The 25,658-nt window shown below is 32.2% G+C and overlaps 1 protein-coding gene and 1 long non-coding RNA gene across 2 annotated transcripts in view; one reads left to right on the forward strand and one right to left on the reverse strand.

Moving 5' to 3' along the window:
- The window catches only part of LOC143048978 (uncharacterized), a 44,182-nt gene that overhangs the window by 15,053 nt on the left and 3,471 nt on the right, over positions 1-25,658 (reverse strand). Inside the window, exons 3-6 of the mRNA XM_076222815.1 lie at positions 16,662-16,826; positions 15,741-15,821; positions 15,229-15,276; positions 1,510-1,581 (exon numbers count right to left, since the gene is read on the reverse strand). Of these exons, the coding sequence (XP_076078930.1) occupies positions 1,510-1,581; positions 15,229-15,276; positions 15,741-15,821; positions 16,662-16,826 (366 nt within the window). The remainder of the gene's footprint in view (positions 1-1,509; positions 1,582-15,228; positions 15,277-15,740; positions 15,822-16,661; positions 16,827-25,658) is intronic.
- LOC143049872 (uncharacterized) lies at positions 4,220-9,000 on the forward strand. The gene is made up of 2 exons (XR_012970339.1): positions 4,220-4,700; positions 8,118-9,000. It is a non-coding gene; the product is annotated as an uncharacterized LOC143049872 (long non-coding RNA).

A 25,658-nucleotide genomic window follows, 5' to 3' on the forward strand; every position in this document is an offset into this window, starting at 1 on the left:
TGGAAACTAATGACTTTTCAACAATTCCAAAACATTTATAAAATTAAGTCAAACTTTCTTACTTATAATGGGGTCATTTCATCAATACAATCATATAAAAAGGCTTTAAAAAACTATATATCCATGAACAATTGTTATAAAACACTAGGACCAATTATGCCGAATAATATAAGAATATTTTTTGTATCAAGAAAAGGTTCGAAAGATTTTTATAATGTTTTAGTTGAAAAAAGCAGTACTAAACTTAGATGTGAAGAAAAATGGTCCTTAACACTCAACACAAATTTTGATTGGAAAACTGTGCATAATATGTCTTTTTACTGCACAAAAAGCTCAAAACTCCACTGGTTCCAATATAGAATAATACAGAGAATATTGGGCACAAAATAATTTTTATATAAGATAAAAATAAAACAAAGCGTTAAATGTACTTTCTGCAATGAAGTTACTGACGATATTGAACACATATTTTGGACATGCCATAAAATAGCAGATCTGTGGATAAGACTCATGGACTGGATTTATAACCAAACACAAATAATTATTCCATTTAACATGGATATAATTTTTTTCGGAAATTTAGGAAAAACAGAAAATAATAAAATAAAAAACTTAATAATACTTTTATCAAAATTCTTTATCTATAGAACAAAACTGTGTGAAAATCAAGTAAATTTTGCAGGGCTGAAAAACTATCTAAAAGAAAATTTAATACTAGAAAAGAATATATTTTTAAAACAAAGCCTCTTCACTTTGCCAACCTCTACTGGGACCCCTTGCTTCCATTATTAGAATAATTTACACTTAAGCAACTTAGCATTACCCTATGTAATGTTATTGTGTATTTTGTTTTTAGCCTACTCACACCAACATATAAGTTCTTATATAATATACTGTTATATGTTGTTTATTGTTTATTGTCTTTTGTTCTTGTTTTGTGCCTAAAATGCATAAACATTCTTTAATATCTGTTTTGTGTTTGTATGAATTATTTACAATGGAAAACCAACTTTGCCAAATTTATTTAATGTTGTATCTTAGGGAAAAAAATACTGCTGCCAAATTACAAATTTCAAGGACTTTTTATTTTTACTTTTTTTTTCTCTAGTTCTTATTTGTTTTGTTTTGTTTTGTTTTGCTTTTTATTTTTATTTATTTATTATTTTCTCTTCTCTTCTCACTTTCTCTCTTAAATAAAATTCTCTCTTTATTGATCAATATTGAAATAATTAATACACAATAATATATTGTATATATAGTTTATAATTTTGAATACTAACAATTACTAAAAAATTTTCTAAATATACATTCTAATGTTTAACGAGGCCGGGATAAGGTACCGGTACTTTCTGTATCAAACTAACAAATGTGAAAGATTTCAATAAAATATGTAAAATTTCAAAAAAAATTTTTTTTTTTTTCATGAAATGCAATCCATCAGCGATAGTAGGCTTATAATCATGAGAAATAGATCTAAGGTACTGAGAAAAGTTACTAAGAACAACAAACCTTCGTCTGTGAACAAGGTGGAATTATCTTCGTCAGAACTCAAATTTTCATCTATTTCATATACTGGAATTTCTAGAATAAAAAGTAGAAATTGTATCGCTTTTTTTTCGTCAGTTTTATCTGTTATACCATTGCTGTAGCGATTGAACTCATCATAAATACTAAGAAAATTGGCATACGTATTAAACGTTGCTAAACTATATTGATGTTTTCTCATTGCAAGTCAATGAGCGATGCTTATTTTTTAACTCATGTTGCTTATGTAGTATGTACCAATGACATTCTACAGCATATAGATGTGTTGCATTAAAACTCATTTGTACATGTATCAGGATAAAATTGGTTTTAAGTGCTTTTCAAAGTCATCCTAGGATTATTTTTAGAGTATGAATTCCCGTGCTGTGATAGCTTTGCCAAAGTTACTTTAAAAAAAATACGGAACTCCAAAGAAATTTCAAAACAAAAGCACTATAAAAACTGTAAAAACAAAAGCTCAAGCACATCAAAAGAAAGTAAAACAAATGTCATATTCCTGACTTCGTTCCAGTATTTCCGCATGTAGAAAATGGTTGATTAAACCTTGTTTAAAGTTATATAAACCTCACCTTGTTTAACAGTCGCAACACATTTCCTTGTATTGAGAACACTATGTGAAAAAAGATATCATAGATGAAACAAAGTCAAAAGTTGCGGGGCCGCAGAACATGATCTTAATAAAAAAACATCTATTTCAACATAGAAAAGCATGTCCTGCAAACACTCTATAGACCAACAATAGGCAAAAATGAATGTCAACATTGCAATAAGAAATTACCTTAGCACAATAACACAACGGCAGGATGTATAAATAGAAAGCAACGCCGAAAGGATATTACAAAAAAAAAAGACTAACCAGTAATGGTTAAAAATAGAAAAGACAAGTTAAAAGAAAATATAAAGATGATAACAACGTTAGTATAATCTATACTACAAGACTGTCATGTATTATTTGTAAAGTTGATTTAAAATATTTATCAAAAACATTTTGGTATCTTCAGGGAAACTTGTTTTTGGCGTTCTTTGACATAACCCTGGTTTATCAAGTTTCTATGCAAACACTTGTGGCGTATTGTAAAGTCTGAGTAGCAGCTGTAAGATATTGAGAACCGAATGAGTTGGGGACTACAGGAAGCTGAATACACGTTCCGCGGTGTAGCATTCTTTACCTTTATGTTTACTTTTAAAAAATATATCCGAATGTAAAAAAAATTAAGCATATGCTTCAATTTCATGTTGAAAAGCAGTGTGAATTATTTCTGTTCGACAATTTTTTAAACAGAGAAACATGAAAAATGGCGGTATAAAGGATTAAGAAATCAAAGGTTTAGATAGATCTGTTTTCAACGAAAGATCAAGATTTAGAATTATCAAGAAGTTCTATACAGTTCTTTATCATCCACATATGCTTAATACCACTACACGAATAAACGGTTTAACAGTATTTTTGAAAACCTTTTTTCACTGAAGACAACACTTTTGTCAATCAAGAGAACATTCTTTCGTCGAACATGCAAATGAGACGGCAATTTACTGTTGTTTGAACGGATTTTTTTTCAGCTTAGGTACCACAAAAACAAACAAAGTAAGATTTTCTGTTCAATGTTATGTTCCTTGAAGCCCTGCAGGATTTATGATTCGTCAAACACTCATCCATGTCGAATGATATGTGAATGTGTACAGGGTTTTTGAGTTCTCATTTATTTCCAATGCTTGTATAAGACACTCTTAGTAGTACGACTGTCCGCAGTAAGAACAACATATTAATCGTGCAAAGATGACTAACATTTTACAGCTTCTTTGTCTCTGATCCTGGACATAGTTCTTCAACTTTGAAATTCGACGTTTTAACAGACACCTGATAGCTGTAAACCATTCTGACAAAGTGTCCAGTTCAACTTATCGTTGATCCCATACACTACTGGACGAAAAAACAACTGTCCATACCAGTAACAGTCATTGTACGACTATTTTTGTCTGTGGAAGACTGAAGAAGACTGTCAAATCAACCTTATTTCGTTGTTACAGTTAAATTATGTCTGTCCCAACACTTTTATGGGTTGTGAAAAACATTAAATGCTATCAACAGTAATTTTAGGACTGTTGCAGTGGTTTACGGCGTTGTCATTGCCAAATACTATTTATAACAGTCTTTCTAAAAGTTGTGGCAGTTGTATAATGTTTGTCCCAACCTTTTTATAGTTGGGACAGTTGAAATTTGTTTGTGTCAACTTTTCAGACGTTTAAGCAGTCAAAAAATGTTTGTTACAATGTTTTTAGAGTTGTAACAGTTGTAAAATGTTTGTTACAACTTTTTAAAGGTTGTTACAGTCATTAAATGTTCATTACAACTTTTAAAAGGTTGCCACAGTCGTAAAATGTTTAAAACAAACATTTCATGGGTTGTTACAGTCGGTAAATATGTAATACAAATATTTTAGTGTGACGGTTGCGAATGTTAAAACAATGTGTACACGTCTAAGGTGCACCTTCTCAAAGTTTGATACAGGATAAATGGATTAATGTATTTTATTTAAGTGTCACGTATTGGGGATACAGTTGTGAAATTACCCATAATTTATATGATCCCTCATATTATGTTGTTGTTGGTTTTTTTTTTTTTTTTAAATTGCGATCGTTCTATGTCTTGTCGTATTCCGTTTATGGCATTATAATTATGTCTGTTCATTTGTGGCGGACGTGTGCGTTTGACGGTTTATCTTTATTTTTTATTCAGTCTATTCAAGAGTCTTTTATAACTTGTTTTATACCAAAAGCCTTCGTTTAAAAATAGAATTAAAATATTATTGCAGAAGATTGATTTAATTGTCTTAATTTCAAATTGCTACGTCGGGGTACCTGAAGTAAATTTAAAAGAATATGACTAAGTTACATATATCATACAGAATAATAAAGCTGATTAATTTTAATTGCTATCCATTAGGGACATTTCCCGACGATAATAAATCAAATCTGTCAAGTTTTATTAAAAACGGAAATCATATTCTTCACCCGTAAACGATTTGACGTTATTGTACCCTTGTCGGCAGAAATAGCGGGTCTGCAAACTTTACAATAAATCGTAGACATGCCATGGTAGATATGTAGAAGGGAAACTACATACAATATAACGGATGACCTGGAAATTTCAATCGGTGAGTATAAATGAACAATATTTTAAAGCATGTCTATCAGAATAATCATGGATCCACGATTTTGAAGCGAAAATGTGCACATTTCGTGCCTACCCTCATGCTTCAGGTATGAATCGACGTTCTATATCGGTTTCTCTATATCACCTCACTCGTGCATATTACACATCTTTCTATGTTTATATATAGTAGCATGTTCAAAAGCAAAGTAAGAATTTGGGCTTGTAAAAATTGTTCCCGGGATTGTAACCCCCCTTTTTTTGGAAGATCAATAGTCCAAATAATTATGACGTCTTGAAAGGCTATTATAATTTTTTTCTTTGACGCCTTACTTCGACACAAGACGTCATAATTAATTGGACTAGAAGATCAATTGCATTTGAAAGGGTACATTTAGTTTGACCCCCCTTTTATCCTGGGTTGGGACCCCCTTTTTTTAAATGGCTGGATCCACCCGTGTTCTTCGTCTTACTGTGTTAAACCCTACATGATGATGTGGGGCATTCACAATGGTTTTAATTTTGCCGGATGGCCTTATACTACAAAACCTATATTTATATTGTATATAAAAAAGAAGATGTGGCATGATTGCCAATGAGACAACTGTCCACAAGAGACCAAGATGACACAGCCATTAACAACTATAGGTCACCATATGGCCTTCAACAATGAGCAAAGTCCATACCGCATAGTCAGCTATAAAAGGCCCCGATAAGACAATGAAAAACAATTCAAACGAGAAAACTAACAGCCTTATTTATATAAAAAAAATGAAGAAAAAACAAATATGTAACACATTAACGAACGACAACCACTGAATTACAGGCTCCTGTCCTGACTTGCATATGTTAATGTATTGAAAACTGCATGACTCATCCTAAATTTGCTTGAAATATTTCTAACTGGATTTTTTTTAAATTGAGAAAATTCAAGATGAATATTATGACAAAGTAAATATTTATGTGTAAAATGTGAAACTAGCATGTTTGAGTATATTTTTTAAATAATTTCTGAGTCATGATTAACAAAACATGGATAGATTTTATATAAATTCTAAAGCATGTCTTATATTATCAATCAAAAGAACTATTAATCAAATCAGTGTGGTCTTAACTTTTTATTTTCGTGTGAACTCTGTCAGTTTAACTTTTTATATAACATTTGCCCGGTTAGCATGGTTAGTCAAAATTCAATTATGCCTTTTAACTTGTTTTGGTCTTGGGGCTGCTGTCTCTTTTGCATATATATATATATATATATATATATATAAGTACGTCTGAGTCAGTGACAACTCTACAACAGATGTATCCATCGGATCGCCATCAATGATGGTGATACATGGCTGTGTACATAATGTATATACAACTCGTCTAAACATCAACCCAACAATGTTAGATCTGTAAATTTGCTTTCGCAAATTTTTGGTTCTTCCCTCGCCGGGATTCGAACCCATGCTACTGTGATATCGTGACACCAAATCGCCTGCACTGCAGCCGTCCCGCTAGCAGATCTAACATTCTTTTTTGAGAGCCCAGGTGGTCGTGTGGTCTAGCGGGACGGCTGCAGTGCAGGCGATTTGGTGTCACGATATCACAGTAGCATGGGTTCGAATCCCGGCGAGGGAAGAACCAAAAATTTGCGAAAGCAAATTTACAGATCTAACATTGTTGGGTTGATGTTTAGACGAGTTGTATATATATATATATATATATATATATATACCAATCATCTCCTTTTAAACATATTTCAAGTGTCTTTTAATTTATTCCACTGTTAAAGGACTTTCCATTCAACAGTCATATTTTTCTACATGTGTTAAATTGTGCTTTGACTACTTCATTGTTTGGTTGCTGTATCATTGATATATACATGTATGTATATTCCACATCTCCTTTCATCATGTATAATCACATCTGATTTCAGATACATATATATTTTGCTTTTTCCAAGTTACTAAAATATTTTATTTATATTTAATTTCATATGTTGAAACATTCAGTACGTCATGTATGTGGGAGGATACAAAAAATCTATCTGTAATCATATTATGTTATGTAAACATGGCCTAAACTTAAGCATTTTATGAATTTTATAGATATTGAATTACAAAAATTAGCTTAATTAACTACATGGTATGTCTCACATGGAAGTAATATTTAAATATTATTTCCATGCTCAGATCAATTTGGTTTAAAACATACTAAACATGTTTTACATGTTTAATTTAACTTCAAAATAAATAATTTAAAAAATATATTTACTGAGCCTGAATTCATGACCATGTAAATGTGATATTAGAAAAGGTAATAATCAGGATGTTAACACTGAAAAGTTAATTATCAGGACTTCTTATATACATGTTATATGTAATAAACAGATTAAGACACAACAGTTTCATGAATTTATTGCCTTGAGGGATGAAAATTAAAATGTCATAGGTATTGAAGATGATTTTATATAATGATATTAATAAATTTTAAATGTCCTTTTCAAATTGTGGATAAATTTATAATTGAAAGTTATTTAAAATTATGAAAAATATGAAACAACAGGATATAATCTTTTATTTTGGATATTATATTAAAAGTTTTAAAAGTCTATCTAACATGTCTAAGTCATGCAGCCAAGTATTGATTTATCAACATAAAAATGGGTAAATAACTAATATAAAATAAAGAAAATATGTTGTCTGGTTAAATAAACTACAAAGCATTATTTAATACAAGCTGTAATTAGTAAAAAGTATACTGGGTAACATTTAAGATGTCAAATTAAACTCAAAGTTTACTGCTAATCATAAGAAGGAAAAACTAGCTTTTTTAGGTTGCTAAAAATGTTTAAATTAAAGAAAGGGTTAACCTTTGAACAAAGATTCTACATTTCATGATTTACATAAAAAAAAAGGTTTATTCATTCATGACACAAAATGACAGTCAACAGTGCATTTTTTTTTTTTGGTCATCTTTGTAGCATTTATTTCCTATTAAAATGATCCAAAGAAATCACCTGTTATGTTTTACAGTGAAATAACTTTGTCTGGCTTTAAATAACTGATTAAAACAATCTTGTATAGTGCTAGCCTCAATTAAACAGTAACCCTTCAATGAAGTGACACACTTAAGAAAACATTAATGTAGAAAGAGAGAACATATTTTTTTGAAATAGAACCCCCAAAAAGGGTTTTATTCTTCTTCTCATACAGGACATATAAATTCAATTGTATAAGTCTCATAAATTCATTTGTGTACATCATAGAACTTTGTTGTCAAGAAAATTATGATCTCTAGTATTTATACATGAGTATTATCTTCTATATAAATTTAAAGAATTATTAAGTAATAATAATCATGATACATGTAATTATACAATATTAGATAAGTTTCAATACTTTATTCTTAATTTATGTTTTTTGGTTTGTAGAATTCACATTGGTTTGAGCATGATTCCCAGCCAGTTATGAAGCCGGCAAAAAAAGGAAATACATATAGCATGTATAGGTGACACTAAGTATCTCGCATACCTGTAGCTGTTAATTGTGAAACAGTGGACTAATGGACTTATTGTTGTTGGAAATAACAAATAGGGCTTACAGCAATATGCCATGATGTTGTTGGGATTTCATATCAAATTGGACAAGAAGAAAATTGTGCATTGTACAAATAGCAAACTTACAATTTGAAAGAAAGACTACATTATTTGATGACAGTGAATACCTTCGATAATTAATTTATTTGAAATTGAAATAATAATTTGGAATTAAGAGAATTCAAAGTTTTCTGGGAATATTGATATCATAGTGCATCATATTTGAATTCTATGAAATACCTTGGATAGTTATTCAAAAATAGCAAATTGGATTAATAAAAAAATCAGTTTCAGTGAATATCAATAGTGCATCATATCTGAATTCATGAATACCTTGGATAATAAATTTATATGAATTTGGATATTGAGAATATCTGGTTTGTGTGAAATTTATAGAAGTTAATGCTTGCATTCCTATTGTTAGCTATATGTACCACCAGGGGGTGTTACACAACCTTGATTACCCATGAGGGTCTGTCGTGGTCGGTCACTATTGGTAAGTGTCATGATGACGGAAGTTTTTAATGACCTTGACTGCATTTACAGCCCTTGCATGGACGTTGGTTGATGTCAAATGACTGCTTGCTGTACTTATATAAGAGTCGCGATCTGAATGTACATACAGTATATAAATATAATCTATCATCTAAATTAATGTTCATTCTGAAACTGGCATTTTATACTAGTCAAAAATATTAAACAATACATGTACTTCAAAGTATCATTTTATTGTCTTGCCTTCCACAAAAGTCATTTAAAGTTGATTGTATGCAGGACATAGGTATTACAATCTTGGGCTGATGACGTAAACTTTTTTATAAAGCTTTACATTTTAAAAGCTAAAAGAGCTGGATGCTTCTTATCTTGTCGGTATTCAGATAGCTCATATGTCATATGTTATGAAGTTTCAGCCTGTCATTATATGTCCATTGCACCTGACCTCATTTCATTGTTTAGTGACTACTTGTAAAAAAATACTGTTTTTATAACAGTGAGATGCTCTCTTATACAAGTACATGTACATTTTGTAATTGGATAAATTTTTTGTATATACATGTATGATATAAAAAAAGAAGATGTGGTTACAGTGGTATGATTGCCAATAAGCATGATGAGACGACTCTCCGCAAGAGACCAAAATGACACACAAATTAACAACTATAGATGTAGGTCACTGTACTGTGTACAGCCTTCAACAATGAACAAAGCCCATACTGCATAGTCGGCTATAAAAGGCCCCGAAATGACAATGTAAAACAATTCATACGAGAAATATGAGTATCTTGCAAGGTCTATCAGGTTGAGCTGACCTGACCCCGACATTTCATGGATAAGTGATTAAGGATAATTTCAGTTTAGGCCAAAATAAATAATTGTGTGTCTCCTATTTTACTCTCCAAAAAATTAAGAACATTTTATTCTATTAAAAAATTTTGTTTTTAAAGTTCTAAACTTTTTCTGTTAACATGGTTAATGTACATGTGTACTGTGATAACATTTCCCATATTTGACAGATAATACACTGTGCAGTCTTAGTCGTTTCAAAGTTTGGTTTCTGATATGTTTTACTGATGAGTATTATTTGTAATTATCATTCACACAAGTTATCTGATGTGGAAAGACGTCAAATGATGAATATGACATGTACATGTATGATGAATACGTTGTTTCGGGTAGGCTAGAAACGGAGGTACATGTATGGTCGAGAAACCAGAAACATGCAATAAATTTATTTTGGCCTTAATATCATGAATATTATACAGTACTCCAGTAGATCAACTTCATGTATATTTAATGTACATGTATAGACAGAATGGAACAATTGAGTCTATGTCATGTATGTCTGACTGGCAGGGTTCATCAGACATTGAGCTAAATGTCATGGGTTCATTGGTCAATGTTGAATTTTTGTGGTTTTGTCTATTTTTCAATGTTTCTCAGATGTGATATAAAAAAGAAGATGTGGTATGATTGCCAATGAGACAACTATCCACAAAAGACCAAAATGACACAGACATTAACAACTATAGGTCACCGTACGGCCTTCAACAATGAGCAAAGCCCATACCGCATAGTCAGCTATAAAAGGCCCCGATAAGACAATGTAAAACAATTCAAACGAGAAAACTAACGGCCTTATTTATGGGGGAAAAATGAACGAAAAACAAATATGTAACACATAAACAAACGACAACCACTGAATATACAGGTTCCTGACTTGGGACAGGCACATGCATAAATAATGTGGCGGGGTTAAACATGCTAGCGGGATCCCAACCCTTCCCCTAACCTGGGACAGTGGTATAACAGTATAACATAAGAACGAACTATAAAAAAGTGATAAGCTACATCATGTACATTGTACATGTATAGGATCACTATTTTTTTGGCATATGACATGAATGTTAGGTGTACATGTTTGATTGGCCGGCTTTATCTAACAATGAGCACATTTTCATGGTTTTCATTAATTTGAATAAGGAGATGTGGTATGAATTTTGATGAGACAACCATCAACCATAGACCATGTAGACCAAGTGATGTGCTTGTTAGCTATATAATAGGTTACTCCACACCCTTCAACAATGATCAAAACTAATACTTCATAATGAGCACCCTATATAAAGGGTTCTGCCTTGCACGCAACACCGTCAATGTAAAAAAAAAAACAGACGAGAAGCCCTACAGTGATGATAGTTTGATTTATATACAAAAGCTACATACAAACAAATATGATAAACAGCAAGCAACAAAACACACTACATACATTGAAAAATAAACCTGTGTCAAGGTGGTGCAACTTTCATGTACAATTCTAGCATAAAAGAAAAAATATTAAAAAAAAACTGATATACACATGATACAGTGTATCCAAAAAAAATAAATCATATGGAACCAAAATACCATAGATATATATATGACTACCAACATAATAATCAATATTTAATAGATCAGTGTTAAAATATGTTAACACACGCAGAACAATATCTCAAGAATGTTTTGAAGGACTTTACGAATGCCTACTCGAATCCAATCTATTAGAAAAATCAGTTATTACAGAAGAGTGTCTACCATGCACTTGCAGTTGCACTGCACTTTATACTAGAATTTCTTTTGACAACCCTGCATACATCCTTATCCATTTAAGGATTCTCTACCTTCACGAAACTTTAGAGGCGTTGGTTCAGCAGTCCTTCATTTATATTAGAATAGTATGATAGCAGAATATATCGACATGAACATATCATATGTATATATATATCATGTATACAGAATGATATATTCAAATGGATGAAAATCATATACATTTAGCATGCATGTAACTATAAACAAATATACAAATATGTATATAACAACAAACCAGAGTATATACTGATTTGTATCACTACAATGTAAAATAGTTATTACGGTGACGTAATTCCCCGTCATCTAATTTATTCATCGTCCATCGACGAACTTGTCTCAGAAAAAAATATATCTCTGTCATGTCTGTTCACATGGTACATTTACCTCACTTATACATGTAGGTTTATATATGTGATAAAACCCGGCGAAATATGAACTCGATGGTTAATATTTTTGCGTCCATGTGGAGAGTTATTAATAAAGACATTTGAACCTCAAATAACAGTGGCGTAGCTAGGTGTTTGTTACGTGTACGCCCGAACCTCGGCGAGGGGTCTGAGGGCCTAAGTCATAGCACCTGTTGCATGGTAGTTGGTTCAACGTGACGAAGCCCCCGTAAGCTAACAGGTTATCAAGAATGAGATACCGTTCCCGTTGTTGAAAATTCTCATCAATAGCAACATACTTTAAAGAATTTAAATGGTTTCTTTTTAATATTTAGTTTATTCATCGTGTTGATATGGAATCTAATGGTCATTAGATATAGAGAAAAGTCTAAAGCAGTTTCTTTAAAATATGTTCAAAAGGAGCCATATGGGGTAATTGTCGTTAATGAACATGAAATAATTAATGTTCGGAAGGTTTCTGTTGAATCCTGGTTCTCGGCTGGAATTGCCTTCCGCGTAAAGTGAATGCATTTATCTATCTTTTACAGGATTTAAAAAAAATAAAAAAATATTGTTTTACTTTTCTTGGAATATCCGACTCGACCCAATTTTAACAAAAATCTATTAAGGTTTATAAAATCTTTTGAAAAAGTCCCATATCGTTAAATTGAATAAAGAGAAGTCCTTCTGTCAAATTAATACTGCCACAATGGAAGAAAAAAAAGCTTTCAAAATTTTGATTCAGACATTAATCAGAAAAAAAACTTCTTCCATCCAAAAAAAGGTTTGACAAAGTAATTGATCTATAACAAACTTTTATCCCAGACTGTATCTACTTGCGCAACAAGTTTTTTTTTTAATTCTAAATACGGCAAAATTAAACAGATAATTTCATCATTATGCTCTTGATACTCTTTTTGTCATGCACAGTTTCTGTCCAACTTCCATACAAAGGTTTGCTTGAGGTATTTATATTTAAAATAAACACCTTTTAACCCCACACTTATAGGCTAAAGAGGGGGGTCAAGAGTGACACCACCGACGAAATTTAGAATCGCATATGTCTTGCTATTGGGACATATAGAAATGTCACAGGCTCGACAAAAATGGAAACCACATATCGAATCACAGAATATAATGAATTCATTTAAATAGCAGGAAAGTTGGTAGAATTCTCTGAAGATTCACAACTAGAAGTTTCAGACTTTGAGAAACAAATCTATATAATATGATACCTTTTGTTTGAAAAGTAAAATTCGTCACTTTAATTCGAAATTGAAAAAAAAATTTACAGGGTTGATGTACTATTTATAAGTTATTTGTATTTTATTGAGATTAAAATTCAAGTGTACGCCCGGGCGTTTTGACGTAAACGTAGCTACGCGCATGAATAAGACACCACTCGGTACAATAACAGTACAAAGTTGAGTAAATCTGACTAGACTATTAAAAACCCCGGTAAATAATATAAATTGAATTTAGATACAAGACATTAACGAATATTTCAGTGTTTTCCATAGCTACAAAAGATGCGTTGAAAGTTCAGCATAACTGAGATTTTATTTGTATTTATAAATCAAAATTGTTAGAACCGAGTACGGTAACTTGTATACTTTTCAAATAGTCACAAGAACTTAAAAACAAACAAATTAATTCTAAAAGTGTCCATGTCGTATGAACTAAGCCCTCGACAGTTTTCTACGGGGATAAGTTTGACAAGTGTGTATATTCCCGCTGGGTTTATAGTATATTGACCGTTATTATGAAGATATGTGATTCGTAAATCTACGGGTATTGGAGGTAAAACCTTACATGCATGAATGATTTCACAACAAGGTTATAAAAATTAAAACGTTGTCATTATGATAATTTCGAAAAGTGTCTTATATGATATTATAAGATACATTTTTTTTACAAATAAATTGAGACACCTTGTTCAATTTATCTAACAGGTGCATGTAACTGTGTTTAAGCATTAAATGCGCATAAACCAGTCCCATGTGAAATTGCAGGTATCTCTTCCGGTGGTCTGATTTTTTTTTCGAAGAGATGCGAGACAAGGGAGTGTCAATTGAGTTATTAATTTACAACAATTTACCAGATAAGCGGGGAATCCCAAAATTTTCAGCGGCAGATATTTCAATATGTTTTTGTTTTTACAATCAGTTTCTATTTATACTAATGTATTAAATGGGTATGACAGTTGTGTCTTTTTTTTATAACAACCTTTTTGCACACGATGTAATTGTATTTAAAATAATTTAACCTATCCCGGACTGTCAGATAGAAAATTGGTATCCGTAACTTTTAAGTCTATAAAATGACTACCAATATTTGAAAGTTGCGACACTTATGGATTATTAAACTGTTGCTGTATAATGGTTGTAGCAATCATATTTTAACTGTAACAACCTTTTCGACGTTTAAACAGTCTATTTACGACTGTTTCAACGTTTTGCCTGTTGGAACAGTTATTAAATAACTGTAACAACTTTCAAAAGGTTGCAACAGTCGTATTTTAACCGTGACAACATTTTCGGCGTTTTAACAGTGTATTTATGACTGTTACAACGTTTTTCGAGTTGGGACAGTTGTAAACCAACTGTTACAACTTGAAATTAGTTGTATCAGTCCTTTAATGTTTGTGACAGCTATTTCTAGCGTTGTTGCAGTCGATTTATGTTGGAGACAAACACTTTAAAAGTTGGGACAGTCATAAAATAACTGAAACAGTAAAATTTTACAACTGTTACAACTTTAACAAACAATTACAGTCTTAGAACGACTGTTACTGGTATGGACAGTTGTTATTTCGTCCAGTAGTGATACTGATTAAATTACTATTGTATAGTTGTAGTATGTAATTTATTTTATTGTGTTTTCACAATAGTTGTAAATCGGTTTTGGCGGTAAGTATATATAGAAAGTTTGCACGAAATTTCAGTATCAAGGTTCGGGCAGTGACCATTGTCGTACGTTTCTGTAGTATTGACGTCTAATTTTCATTAAGAATTCTGTTTTTTAAGGTATTGAAGTTGTATCTAAATAATAAATGTTTTGTATATATTTTGTAGATGTTTGATTGCTGTCTTTTACAGGTATTGTTGATCAAAATGAGATTTTGTGATGTTCATATTTTGTTTCGTAGATGTGCATCATTTCCGTATTGAAAACATGAACTGTTAATTGTGTTTGATGAAATATTATGATATCTGGATCTTGCTATTTTAAATAGAAATGTTCATTGCGCATAACAGTACCTATATATGTATTTAGTTTCTTATTATGGCTTTATCGTATAAAGGTACATATCATAATTTGCTAAGATATGTGCTACAAAAAAAATCTAGTGAAATTTAGCATATAAATACTTTATGATATTTTAAACAGTGAAAGTGAATTTAGAGCATAATATAGCTTATCATTTGTCTCACCACTATCCAAATCCTGGCTAGATTCATTATCTCCAAAACAAAAATCTTCTGTAAGAAAAATTAAGTTAATATGTAGATAATAAATTCAAACATGTTAAAAATCACGTGTTTGCAATTTTGTTTGTACTGTTTAATACAAAAAATAAGGAGATGATGTTGCAAATGCGACAAATATTGACCAAGTTTCTAATGATGTGGATGTAAGCAATTAAAGTTAAAATTAAAATGGATTTTTAAATATATGGAATTGACTTTGTTTGTGTAAGCCATCTTGTACAATACCAAAATTTAGCGGTAATTTGTTTTAAAATCTGAGATTTATTTACACAGAGAAACAAATGTTTTTACTTTCTTCATTGCGATAAAAAGCTTGCAGATTGACTCTTGTGCATACGGTTATTTAACGTTTTCCAAGCACTAACGTAGACATGTAAACTCATTATCTAGATGACGTTTTTTAGCTGACGCTTCATAACCTAGAAAATGTATAATTTGTTAAGTAAAATATGCACCTGGTTGTTCTTTGAGCGATTTCACCTCATGCTTGTAAATACACGATATATCATTTGTTTCTTCCCATTTTTGCATCCATTCTTCATTTAAAAACAAACAGAGTTACATGATTATTGTATGCATAAGTTGATGTTTGTTTATCAATTAAAATATAGCAAATGTTTGACAGCTATGTCTAGGCACGTGTCATACTTCATAAAAGAAAACATGTTTCTGTATGGGTACGTCGTAGTTACCAACTACTTTTTTTTTCTTCTTGTTAAAGCCAAACATTCTGTCAAAGTTATTGATCATATCTATTTTTGTATTACAGTCTTTACATTGAAACTAAATTAAGTCAACCCTCTATAACAATAGTTTTTTTTGTCTCGTGTAATCAATAAGGTGTCCGTATAAAATACCCGTGTAGATAATTCTAACATACATTTTATATTCTCTCATTTCTGATTTTTTGTTTGTTAGAGATATATCAATATATTGATAATTATAATTAGCAATGTTAAAAACAAAATCATGAATTGTTTAATAAATTATAGATAGGTAGCTGCCGTTTCAGTTTTACTACCCGATTTCGAATATACAGTCACCTGCAGGCAGTCAAATGTCAATACTGATATCATAGTCGTTCTAAAATTAAATTTGGAGTACACATGTTAGTCATACATTTCATAGTAAATATCGATAAATCGAAATGAAGCAAATCATGTTGTTTCCCAATACCAGTTATCGTACAAAACATTAACAAAAACACCGCAATTCAAGAGAAAATGGTCGGTCATTATGGCGATCAAAACCTTCCAGTTGTCTGATAGTTTTTTTTTCCAGTTTTGCAATTGGCATTTCACGTTTCTTTGATGATGCTTTTTAGTACAATTTTCATTTTTTTCTATATTTTTTCCATTTTGTTAAATTGAAATTACCTGCAAACTTTTTGTTGTCCATTGTCAACAAAATTTTGAATAGTATGCGTTCACTTCCTGGCAGTTGAAGTCCAGGTTCAATATGAATTGATGCATTCGTGTGCTGAAGCTGGGAAAGCCATCGTGTTAAGACGAAGTTTTCTGCTTTCTGTTTTGGCTTTCTGTCTGTGAATAAATGTCATAGTTTTACTGCCAAATAGATAACAACATGATACCAGTTTACAGTCACGATGACTTATGTAAGTGCTACTGGATTTGCGAGTTTACAGAAATATAACTGTTTAATCAAACAAAAACAGCCAAATATCAATCTGATAAGGAGTGTTCTGAGTTATATAATACGTGTGTACAATTCGTGACGACGATCACGTCACTCAGTTGTTGAAACGTTTCATTCGTCAATCATCAGGGATTAAACTGAGGTTGTCAAAACCAACCTCATGTCATTCGTACATTTGCAAGAAATATCATTAATAACATATAAAAAACAAATTCCATACAATAGCTGCATGATCAAACCTTTGTATGGTAGAAAACGAAAAGCACGCCAAAAGTTCATCAAAACTCAAAATTGTGTTTAAGACATCGCCCCAGACTGTCAATAAACATACACATAGCACAATCAACACCAGACCTAAAACTAACAAAAATGTATAAGAAAATTTTAAAAGGATAATGAACTATAATTCTAGGGAAAAGGACTTAAATGTTTCCCGACAAAAAATGTTCCGAACAGAAGAAAAAAATGACATTATTTGTTTTTGAATACATGAAGAAATTGCAATCTCGGTTTGCTGAAGCATGTCAAAACAATACAAATTTATGTGTAAAAATAACAGATCAGCAGGCTTAACATTACATTCATTTGTTGGAGGAACTTCTCGTACAAAACACAGGCTATATTTGTAAATAACCTTTTGAGAAGTTGTATCATGCCGTCTACGAATTAGAGTGTAACATTTGCGGATTGGTATACGTCGGTAACACGGAAGGAAGGCTAAACAAACGAAAGTGGGGCCGTAGATCAATGCACACGGTATTCTTTACCAGCCTTTTAATCAGCCTGACGATTCCATCGTTTCTATAACAGGTCGAATCCACAGGACAAACAATCCTCATGTTGCAACGCATCTCCTTAGACAAAAAGAGGACTACTCAATTAGACTATTGGGAACTGCGACACCATATGGTTATTCTATATTCAATTTATTTTTTGAAACCACTGTTACAAACCCTCATTCAAACCAGTACAAACTTGCAGCTATCATTTCGGATATTGCAAGTCACAGACTTTTCAAACCAGTTCACATTGGAACAGATTAAAAAGAGAAAAGATCTTTTCTTAATCTTTCCTTTGTCAAAAAAGGTGTCGATAGAGTCAACTTTGGCAATATCCTTCATCATAAATAAGTTCAAATAATTTCCTTATTTCATAGATCAGTCTGTAACATTCATTTCTTATACTTATACCAAACCAATTGAAACTAAAATGTTTAATTACAAACACGTTGTGCAGGATCTCAATATTGACGACTTCAAGTCTAAACCTCATTTTGCTAGTTCCCAATTCACATATAATCCGTTTGGCCACGTTATTACCGGTGTCGTCAATATTGTCAAGAACACTTCCCTACCAAATAAGTTGTCCAAAGGTCCAAAATATCGTGATCCTAAATCCATCAATTGGAAATACAACTTCATACTGATAGATTCAGTCGAGGATTATGCTAGGCAATGGACTAAGCGCGAGAAGGAAGACGTAGATACTCTTTCCGAATGGATTAAGGCTGTGAGGTCTTTGGTACAAATCAGAATTAAGAAACTGAATGGGTCTATTAAAACCCATGTACGTCAATCTGTAAAGACCCAAATGTTGCAAAACACTTGTCCTACCTCCATGACAAATATGTATTTTGTCACCAAAGATAAAGCCTCAAACAAGATTATTTTTGTGTGAAAAACTCATTACATCAACCGCTTGATAAATGAATTAGGTATTGACAGTTCATTTGGAAACTCAACATATACCCCAACGACAATAACCAAAGAGGAAATCCTAGATAACCACGGGTCTGTTCTATATTCCTTTGCAATTTCAACTTAAGATGAAGAACTTGATCTTCCATTACTGTATTGGATACCTAAACGACATAAGTGTCCTTACAAACAACGGTATATTACTGGGTCTTTAAAGTGCACCACGAAACCTCTTTCTAAATTATTAACATTCATTTTATCAACAATCCAAGCACGACGACTTATTGTAAAACTGCCTACGCTAGAGGTGGCGTGAATCAGATGCGGATACTAAAAAAATATTAAGATCTTTTAGAGTACATACAATCTAAGACTCTTTGATCTTGCAATCGTATAACAACATTTGACTTTTCTACACTTAACACAAGTATTCCCCATTCCAAACTAAAGGACAAATTGAAAACGTTGGTATTGCTTTCTTTCATAAAAAAGAAAAGCCAACGTAGAAGCAAGTATCTAGTCTTATGGAGGGATACATTCTACTTTGTAAAGGATCACTCTGATTCAAACAAAAATTCTCAGAAACTGATATTATCAAGATGCTTGATTTCTTGATTGACAACATATTTGTTACGTTTGAAGGACGTGTTTTTCAACAGACTGTCGACATTCCAATGGAAACCAATTTTGCCCCCTCTTCTTGCCAACTTGTTTATTTATTATTATGATACTAACTTCATAAACATCGTGAGCCTAAATCCATCAATTGGAAATACAATTTTAAAATTCTGATGGACTCAGTCGAGGATTATGCCAGGCAATGGGCTAAACGTGAAAAGGAAGACGTAGACACTCTATCCGAATGGATTAAGGCAGTGAGGTCGTTAATACAAATCAGAATTAAGAAACTGAATGGGTCCATCAATGTCCATGCTACGTCATTCTTTAAAGACCCAAATGTTGCTAAACACTTATCCGACCTCCATGATAAATATGTTGTTGTCCCCGCAGACAAAGCCTCAAATAACATCGTTTTTGTCTGTAAAAGTCACTACATTAATTGCTTGATAAACGAATTAGGTATAGACAATTCACTTGGAAACTCAACATATACCATTACGACACTTACCAAAGAGGAAATCCTGGATAATCATAGGTCTGTTCTTTGTTCCTTTGGTATTTCAACCAAAGATAAAGAACTGGATCTTCCATCACTGTATTGGATACCTAAACTACATAAGTGTTCTTACAAACAACGGTATATTACTGGGTCTTCCAAGTGCTCCACGAAACCTCTTTCTAAATTATTAACATCTATGTTATCAGCAATCAAAGACAGGCTTCAAAGTTATTGTGAAACTGCCTATTCTAGAGGTGGCATGAATCAGATGTGGATACTTAAAAATTCCAAAGATCTTTCAGAGTACATACAATCTAACTCTCTTTCATCTTGTAACCGTATTAAAACATTTGACTTTTCTACTCTTTACACAAGTATTCCGCATTCCAAACTAAAAGACAAATTGAAAGAGTTGGTATTACTTTGCTTCATAAAAAAGAATGGCCAACGTAGATACAATTATTTTGTCTTAGGGAGGGATAAATCATACTTTGTAAAGAATCACTCTGATTCAAACAAAAAATTCTCTGAAACCGACATTATCAAGATGCCTGATTTCTTGATTGACAACATATTTGTAACGTTCGGAGGACGTGTTTTTCAACAGACTGTCGGCATCCCAATGGGAACAAACTGTGCCCCTCTACTTGCCGACTTGTTTCTTTATTATTATGAGGCTGACTTAATGCAGGCACTTCTTAGGAAGAAAGATAAGAAGTTAGCAATATCCTTTAACTCTACTTTCCGCTATATAGATGACGTTCTTTCACTAAACAATTCAAAATTTGGTGACTATGTGGAACGCATCTATCCCATCGAATTGGAGATAAAGGATACTACAGATACAGTTAAGTCGGCTTCATATCTTGACTTACATCTAGAAATTGACAATGAGGGTAGGTTGAAAACAAAACTTTACGACAAAAGAGATGATTTCAGCTTTCCTATTGTGAACTTTCCATTTCTAAGTAGCAACATTCCAGCAGCACCTGCATACGGGGTATATATCTCCCAGTTGATACGATATTCCCGTGCTTGCATTTCCTATCATGATTTTCCTGATAGAGGGTTGCTGCTCACAAGGAAGCTATTAAACCAAGAGTTCCAAATGGTGAAGTTGAAATCATACGCAGGAAAAAAGGCGGTGAAATTTGATTGGTTAACTTCCAGTGATGGTTATTATATATTGTTGTATATTTTATTTTATATGCAATGAAATGTAATGTGAAATGTTGTCTGTAGTACTGGATAGAATAGGACTTTAATCAATTTTTACCTATATGAAACAACGATAAATTCTAACACTATACCCCAAAAAAATCCTGTCGTTTAATTTTTCTTAATTTTGTTTCATTGATAAACTAGGCCAACCTTAACATCTTGTAAAAATTTTAAAAGATTTGAACCGTATGTTTAAAAGATGTGGCAACTCAAATATGGCATCTTTTACATACTAGAATCGGCCAAAATTGGAAGTTTCTGAAATATGGGTATAGGGTTAAATATGTTAATTTTTTTAAAAGTTAATCCTAAATTGACAATAGCATAGCTAATAATGATAGCTGAGGTAAATATTAGTTAACTGATACCCTTTTCTTGTAAGTTTTTTAGTCTGGATTTAAAATTTTGCCCAAACTTAAATAGGGGGTACCAGAATCAGCCCCGAAAAGTGAATGCTGTGCTTCTAGTATTTGAAGAAGATTTTTTTTTGAAAAAAAAATGTGTCGTTTAATTTTTTTTTATAAAACTAAGCATTTGGAGTGCTATACTAGTCGGTTGTTCTTGCAATTTTTTTTTTAAAATTTAACCGTTAGATTTTTTGATATTTAAGTTTGAAATACGCCCCACCCTCAAATTTGTTCATTAAATAAGAGCAAAAACTATTCAAAAAGTACATAATGGCAATATTTTTTTTCCTCTTTTGAACTAGGCCTTACAATATTTGGCATGTGGATGTATCATAACGAGGTTAAGTTTCTTGCATCATGATGACCTTTGTGTGACCTTCAAATGTGACCTCAAGGTCAACTTATGTGGGTTTTTTTTCGTGAAAAACAACCACGTCGGCCACAACTTCTTCACCTTTTGACCTAGGCCTTACATCTTTGGCATGTGGATGTATCATCATGAGGTGGTTATCCTTTTTAAAAAAAGTTACCCTCATGTGACCTTGAACTTTGACCTCAAGGACGATAATTGTGTTTTTTGGGAAGAAGCGCTTGTACCGGCCATGACTTTTATGAAGGTTTGAATTCCTATTTATTTTTAAAAATCATAATACACAAGCTTTAATCGACCATACAACAATATAGACACATTTTATGACATGTCAACCCATTCCATGCACACGGAATAGACATGTAGTCACATAACATTGTTTGAAAAAGGGATGGTTTCCATTGAAGCGCAGTGTACGTACTTAACTACTCAACAGAAAGCAAAGTGAAAACTTCCTAGGAATCAAACAGTAGGAGTGATGCCACATAACTATATACCAATAATGGGATGGACGGAAGGACAGACGGACAGGGGTAAAACAATATCCCCCGCTACTTTCAGTTGCAGGGGCAAAATAAGGACGTAACTGATTTTTGATTTGAGATACGAGCTGTTAAAGTTAAAAGCATGACACGCAAAAAATACCTATATACATAGGGAAAAGCTTTAAACTTGGCAGATGCTTTACATGATCAAGATTTTCAATTTATTGGTCTACAGATTCAAAAATATACAATTCAAAACTTAAGAACAAAACTAGTCGTGCAAAGAACCACGGCTTATGAGGGATGAAATAGAGCTGACTGTGCAAAATCCTTATACTGTGAAATCAAGTTCTTTAAACTTAAAATTGTTTTTTAGTATTTCTGCAGAGGTTATGAAAATTAGATACAACTGGTTTTTACTTAAAAGCACGGCAGTTACACTATCTATTTTACATTATTTTTTGGGACCCTTAGGCAGCAACCATTTGATTTTCGGGGGGGGGGGGGCTATGAATGTTTTAGCGACAAGTCGTAAACAATTTTTCTTTCAATTTTAGCATCACATATAGTGGCAGTTGAAAACAAATTATTTTTTTTCTCCAAAAACTGGAAAAAAACTTTTTTTTCCAAAAAAAACCATAGCCCCCACCCCTCCCCAGAAAATCTAATGATTGCTGCCTTATTATTATAGAGAATGATTACTCTATTCAGTAAAAATCTTCAATTGATATTTGAGAAGAAACATTTTCACTTGTCACTTGCAATAACACCACAGTTTCTTTTTTCATATTTATTTTTTAATTGCATTTGATAAAAATAATTTGAAAGATGTTTCTATCTCTTCGAAATTTAAATTTGATAAAGCAAAAATAACATGTTCTATTTATATCATACATATGTGTAGTTTCAGTTTCAACCATGATTCTAAATACAGACTTGACTTTCCCTACATTGCGGACGGAATAGAAGACACCCGTTTATTTTCTACACCTGTTAGGATAAAAGGTTGAAAAAAGATACTAGAAAGATGTAGTATTTTTTTTTATTCAGATGAATATGAGAGTGCATAAATATGTGTTGTGTTTTGTGTACTGAATCGGATGGTTATTTTTCTTCTTTTTGTCTTTGCTCCGTAACATGTAAATGATGCACTGGTGGTTGAGTATCCCCCTCAGTATCTTCTAAATTTTTACATGAATATAAATCATGTAATAAAATATTCAATTGCACTTTAAAAAAATATGCCAGAAATTTTAAAATTAAAAATTAATCATACATGTACCTATTTAACATAACTACGTGTATTACTAATTAAACCCATAGTGTTTTCATTAAAAACTACATGTATGGTTTTAAAAAAAGTATTGTGGAGTCAATTCAGTTTTGATTTTAATCAATTTGGTACGAAGATCTACAAACAGAAGCATTGTATAATTGTCCATGGTTTATTTATTTGGTTACAATTTTATTGTCAGAGGGAGCTGCCATTTGAGGGAAAGCTTGGATAAAATTTGAAAAAAGCAAGACAGGCTTTTGAGCAAACGAGACAGGAACAGTAATTTGGCATAACAAGCAGGATTACAATTTATGTAAACAATTACAGATAAACTAATGAAACTAATGAAAATTGCAGTTCCCTAAAGAATGAAAAATAAAAATCCAGGAAAAATGATGTCATCAGAGCGAGGGTAGGAGGGGTCCTGAATCCTGATCCCGAAATCCTGGGCTTTAAAACACGAAATCCCGAGTTTAAACAAATTTAAATCCCGGGATTCCGAAATTTGAAAAAAAAAAATTCCCGGATCTGAAATCCCGAGCTAAAACACCGGATCCCAGTCCATCACCCTTCCCCCCTTCAATGATTACAACTTAAAAAAAATGCTGGATAACATTTTTAATTCCAGCCCTCCCACCCATAAAATCAAATGGTAGCATTGTTGTACTTTATTTCATTTTATCTAAGATCTAGACATTGGCAAGTAAAAAACGAAAACAGTTTTGGTCCTTTATATTTCCCTCCTTTTTTTTACGTCCTTTTTTCTTTTGGTAAATTTATTTCTCTCTTAAATTTCCCTATTATGTCTCCTTGAAAATTCCTTTATGGAAAATTAGTAACTTTGGTAAATGGATTAAAAGATTAAATGAATAACAATAGGTGTACAGCTGCTCTTAGCAATGATGCAAAGGTGTAACACCACTAATTCAGGCCCGGCCAGAAAGCACATACCAGAAAGTAGTACATATTTAACACAAAATAGTTCCTACGCATGGACATAACTTTCAATATATTTAGAATATTTTATTGATTTTGGTATCAAATGAAAGCTGCATGACTGGTGATCATTGCAGAATAATTTTTGACTGATACATTTGAATAATAAAAAAATGGCATGAAATTTAAAAAGGAGGGTACATTTTGTCTTTTTGTCAGATCGGAAGTACCTGTTTTGGTACATTCGAAGTTCCGGGAACCAGTTCTTTCTTATATGCAATGATTTTTTCAGAACAGGACACCAGAAGGTGTTACTTTGACATGCAATGATTGTCACTTGATTTGAGCTTAAGAGCTGTGACCACTCGAAATTGAGGAATTTAACATAGAAAGCAATGGGGCCATTAATTAGTGGTGTACTTCCTAAACATTCTGATCATGATCCTTTAAAAGCTTGCATATTGCAACATGATTTTAAAACGTAGCAATGAATCAGACTTTGTTTATATAGATTAGACCGTTGGTATTCCCGTTTGAATGGTTTTACACTAGTTATTTTGGGGCCCTTTATAGCTTGTTGTTCGGTGTGAGCCAAGGCTCCGTGTTGAAGGCCGTACTTTAACCTATAATGGTTTACTTTTTAAATTGTTATTTGTATGGAGAGTTGTCTCATTGGCATTCACACCACATCTTCCTATATCTATATGAGTAAGAGTTATCTTTTCTTAGGTGTTCTGTACCCCCTTAATTGATGGTTTCAGTCATACTTTGAATTGTGAAGATCGTGTTTTGTCTGCTATTCTTACTGATAGACAGTTTATTTGCCAATCGTCAAAAGGAAGAAACGAAATGGTTAGAACTGTCAGTTGAGAGCGACAACTACTACCAACTTGAAAGTGAATAGTATGTTTATTTTTCAACATACTTCTAGATAGTGTTACTCTTAAACCCGACTAATATGTAATATAAATAGATAGGTCATAAGGTTTTAATAAACGTCCATTCTGTGTTTTTGTTAGATGTATTTCTATTTGTATCCATCTGATGAGTTACACATTTTCAAGTAATTTGCATTGTTTGTTCTTATGTTGTACTGATACAAGACTTTCCCATCTGATGAGTTGAGCCGTTTTCAACTACTTTTTATAGTTTGTTCTTGATGTACCGCAACACTAATGTCCCATCCTGTATGTATATGCTTGTCC

Source organism: Mytilus galloprovincialis, chromosome 10 (genome assembly GCF_965363235.1).
Source record: "Mytilus galloprovincialis chromosome 10, xbMytGall1.hap1.1, whole genome shotgun sequence".
In the NCBI taxonomy this organism is placed as follows: domain Eukaryota; kingdom Metazoa; phylum Mollusca; class Bivalvia; order Mytilida; family Mytilidae; genus Mytilus; species Mytilus galloprovincialis.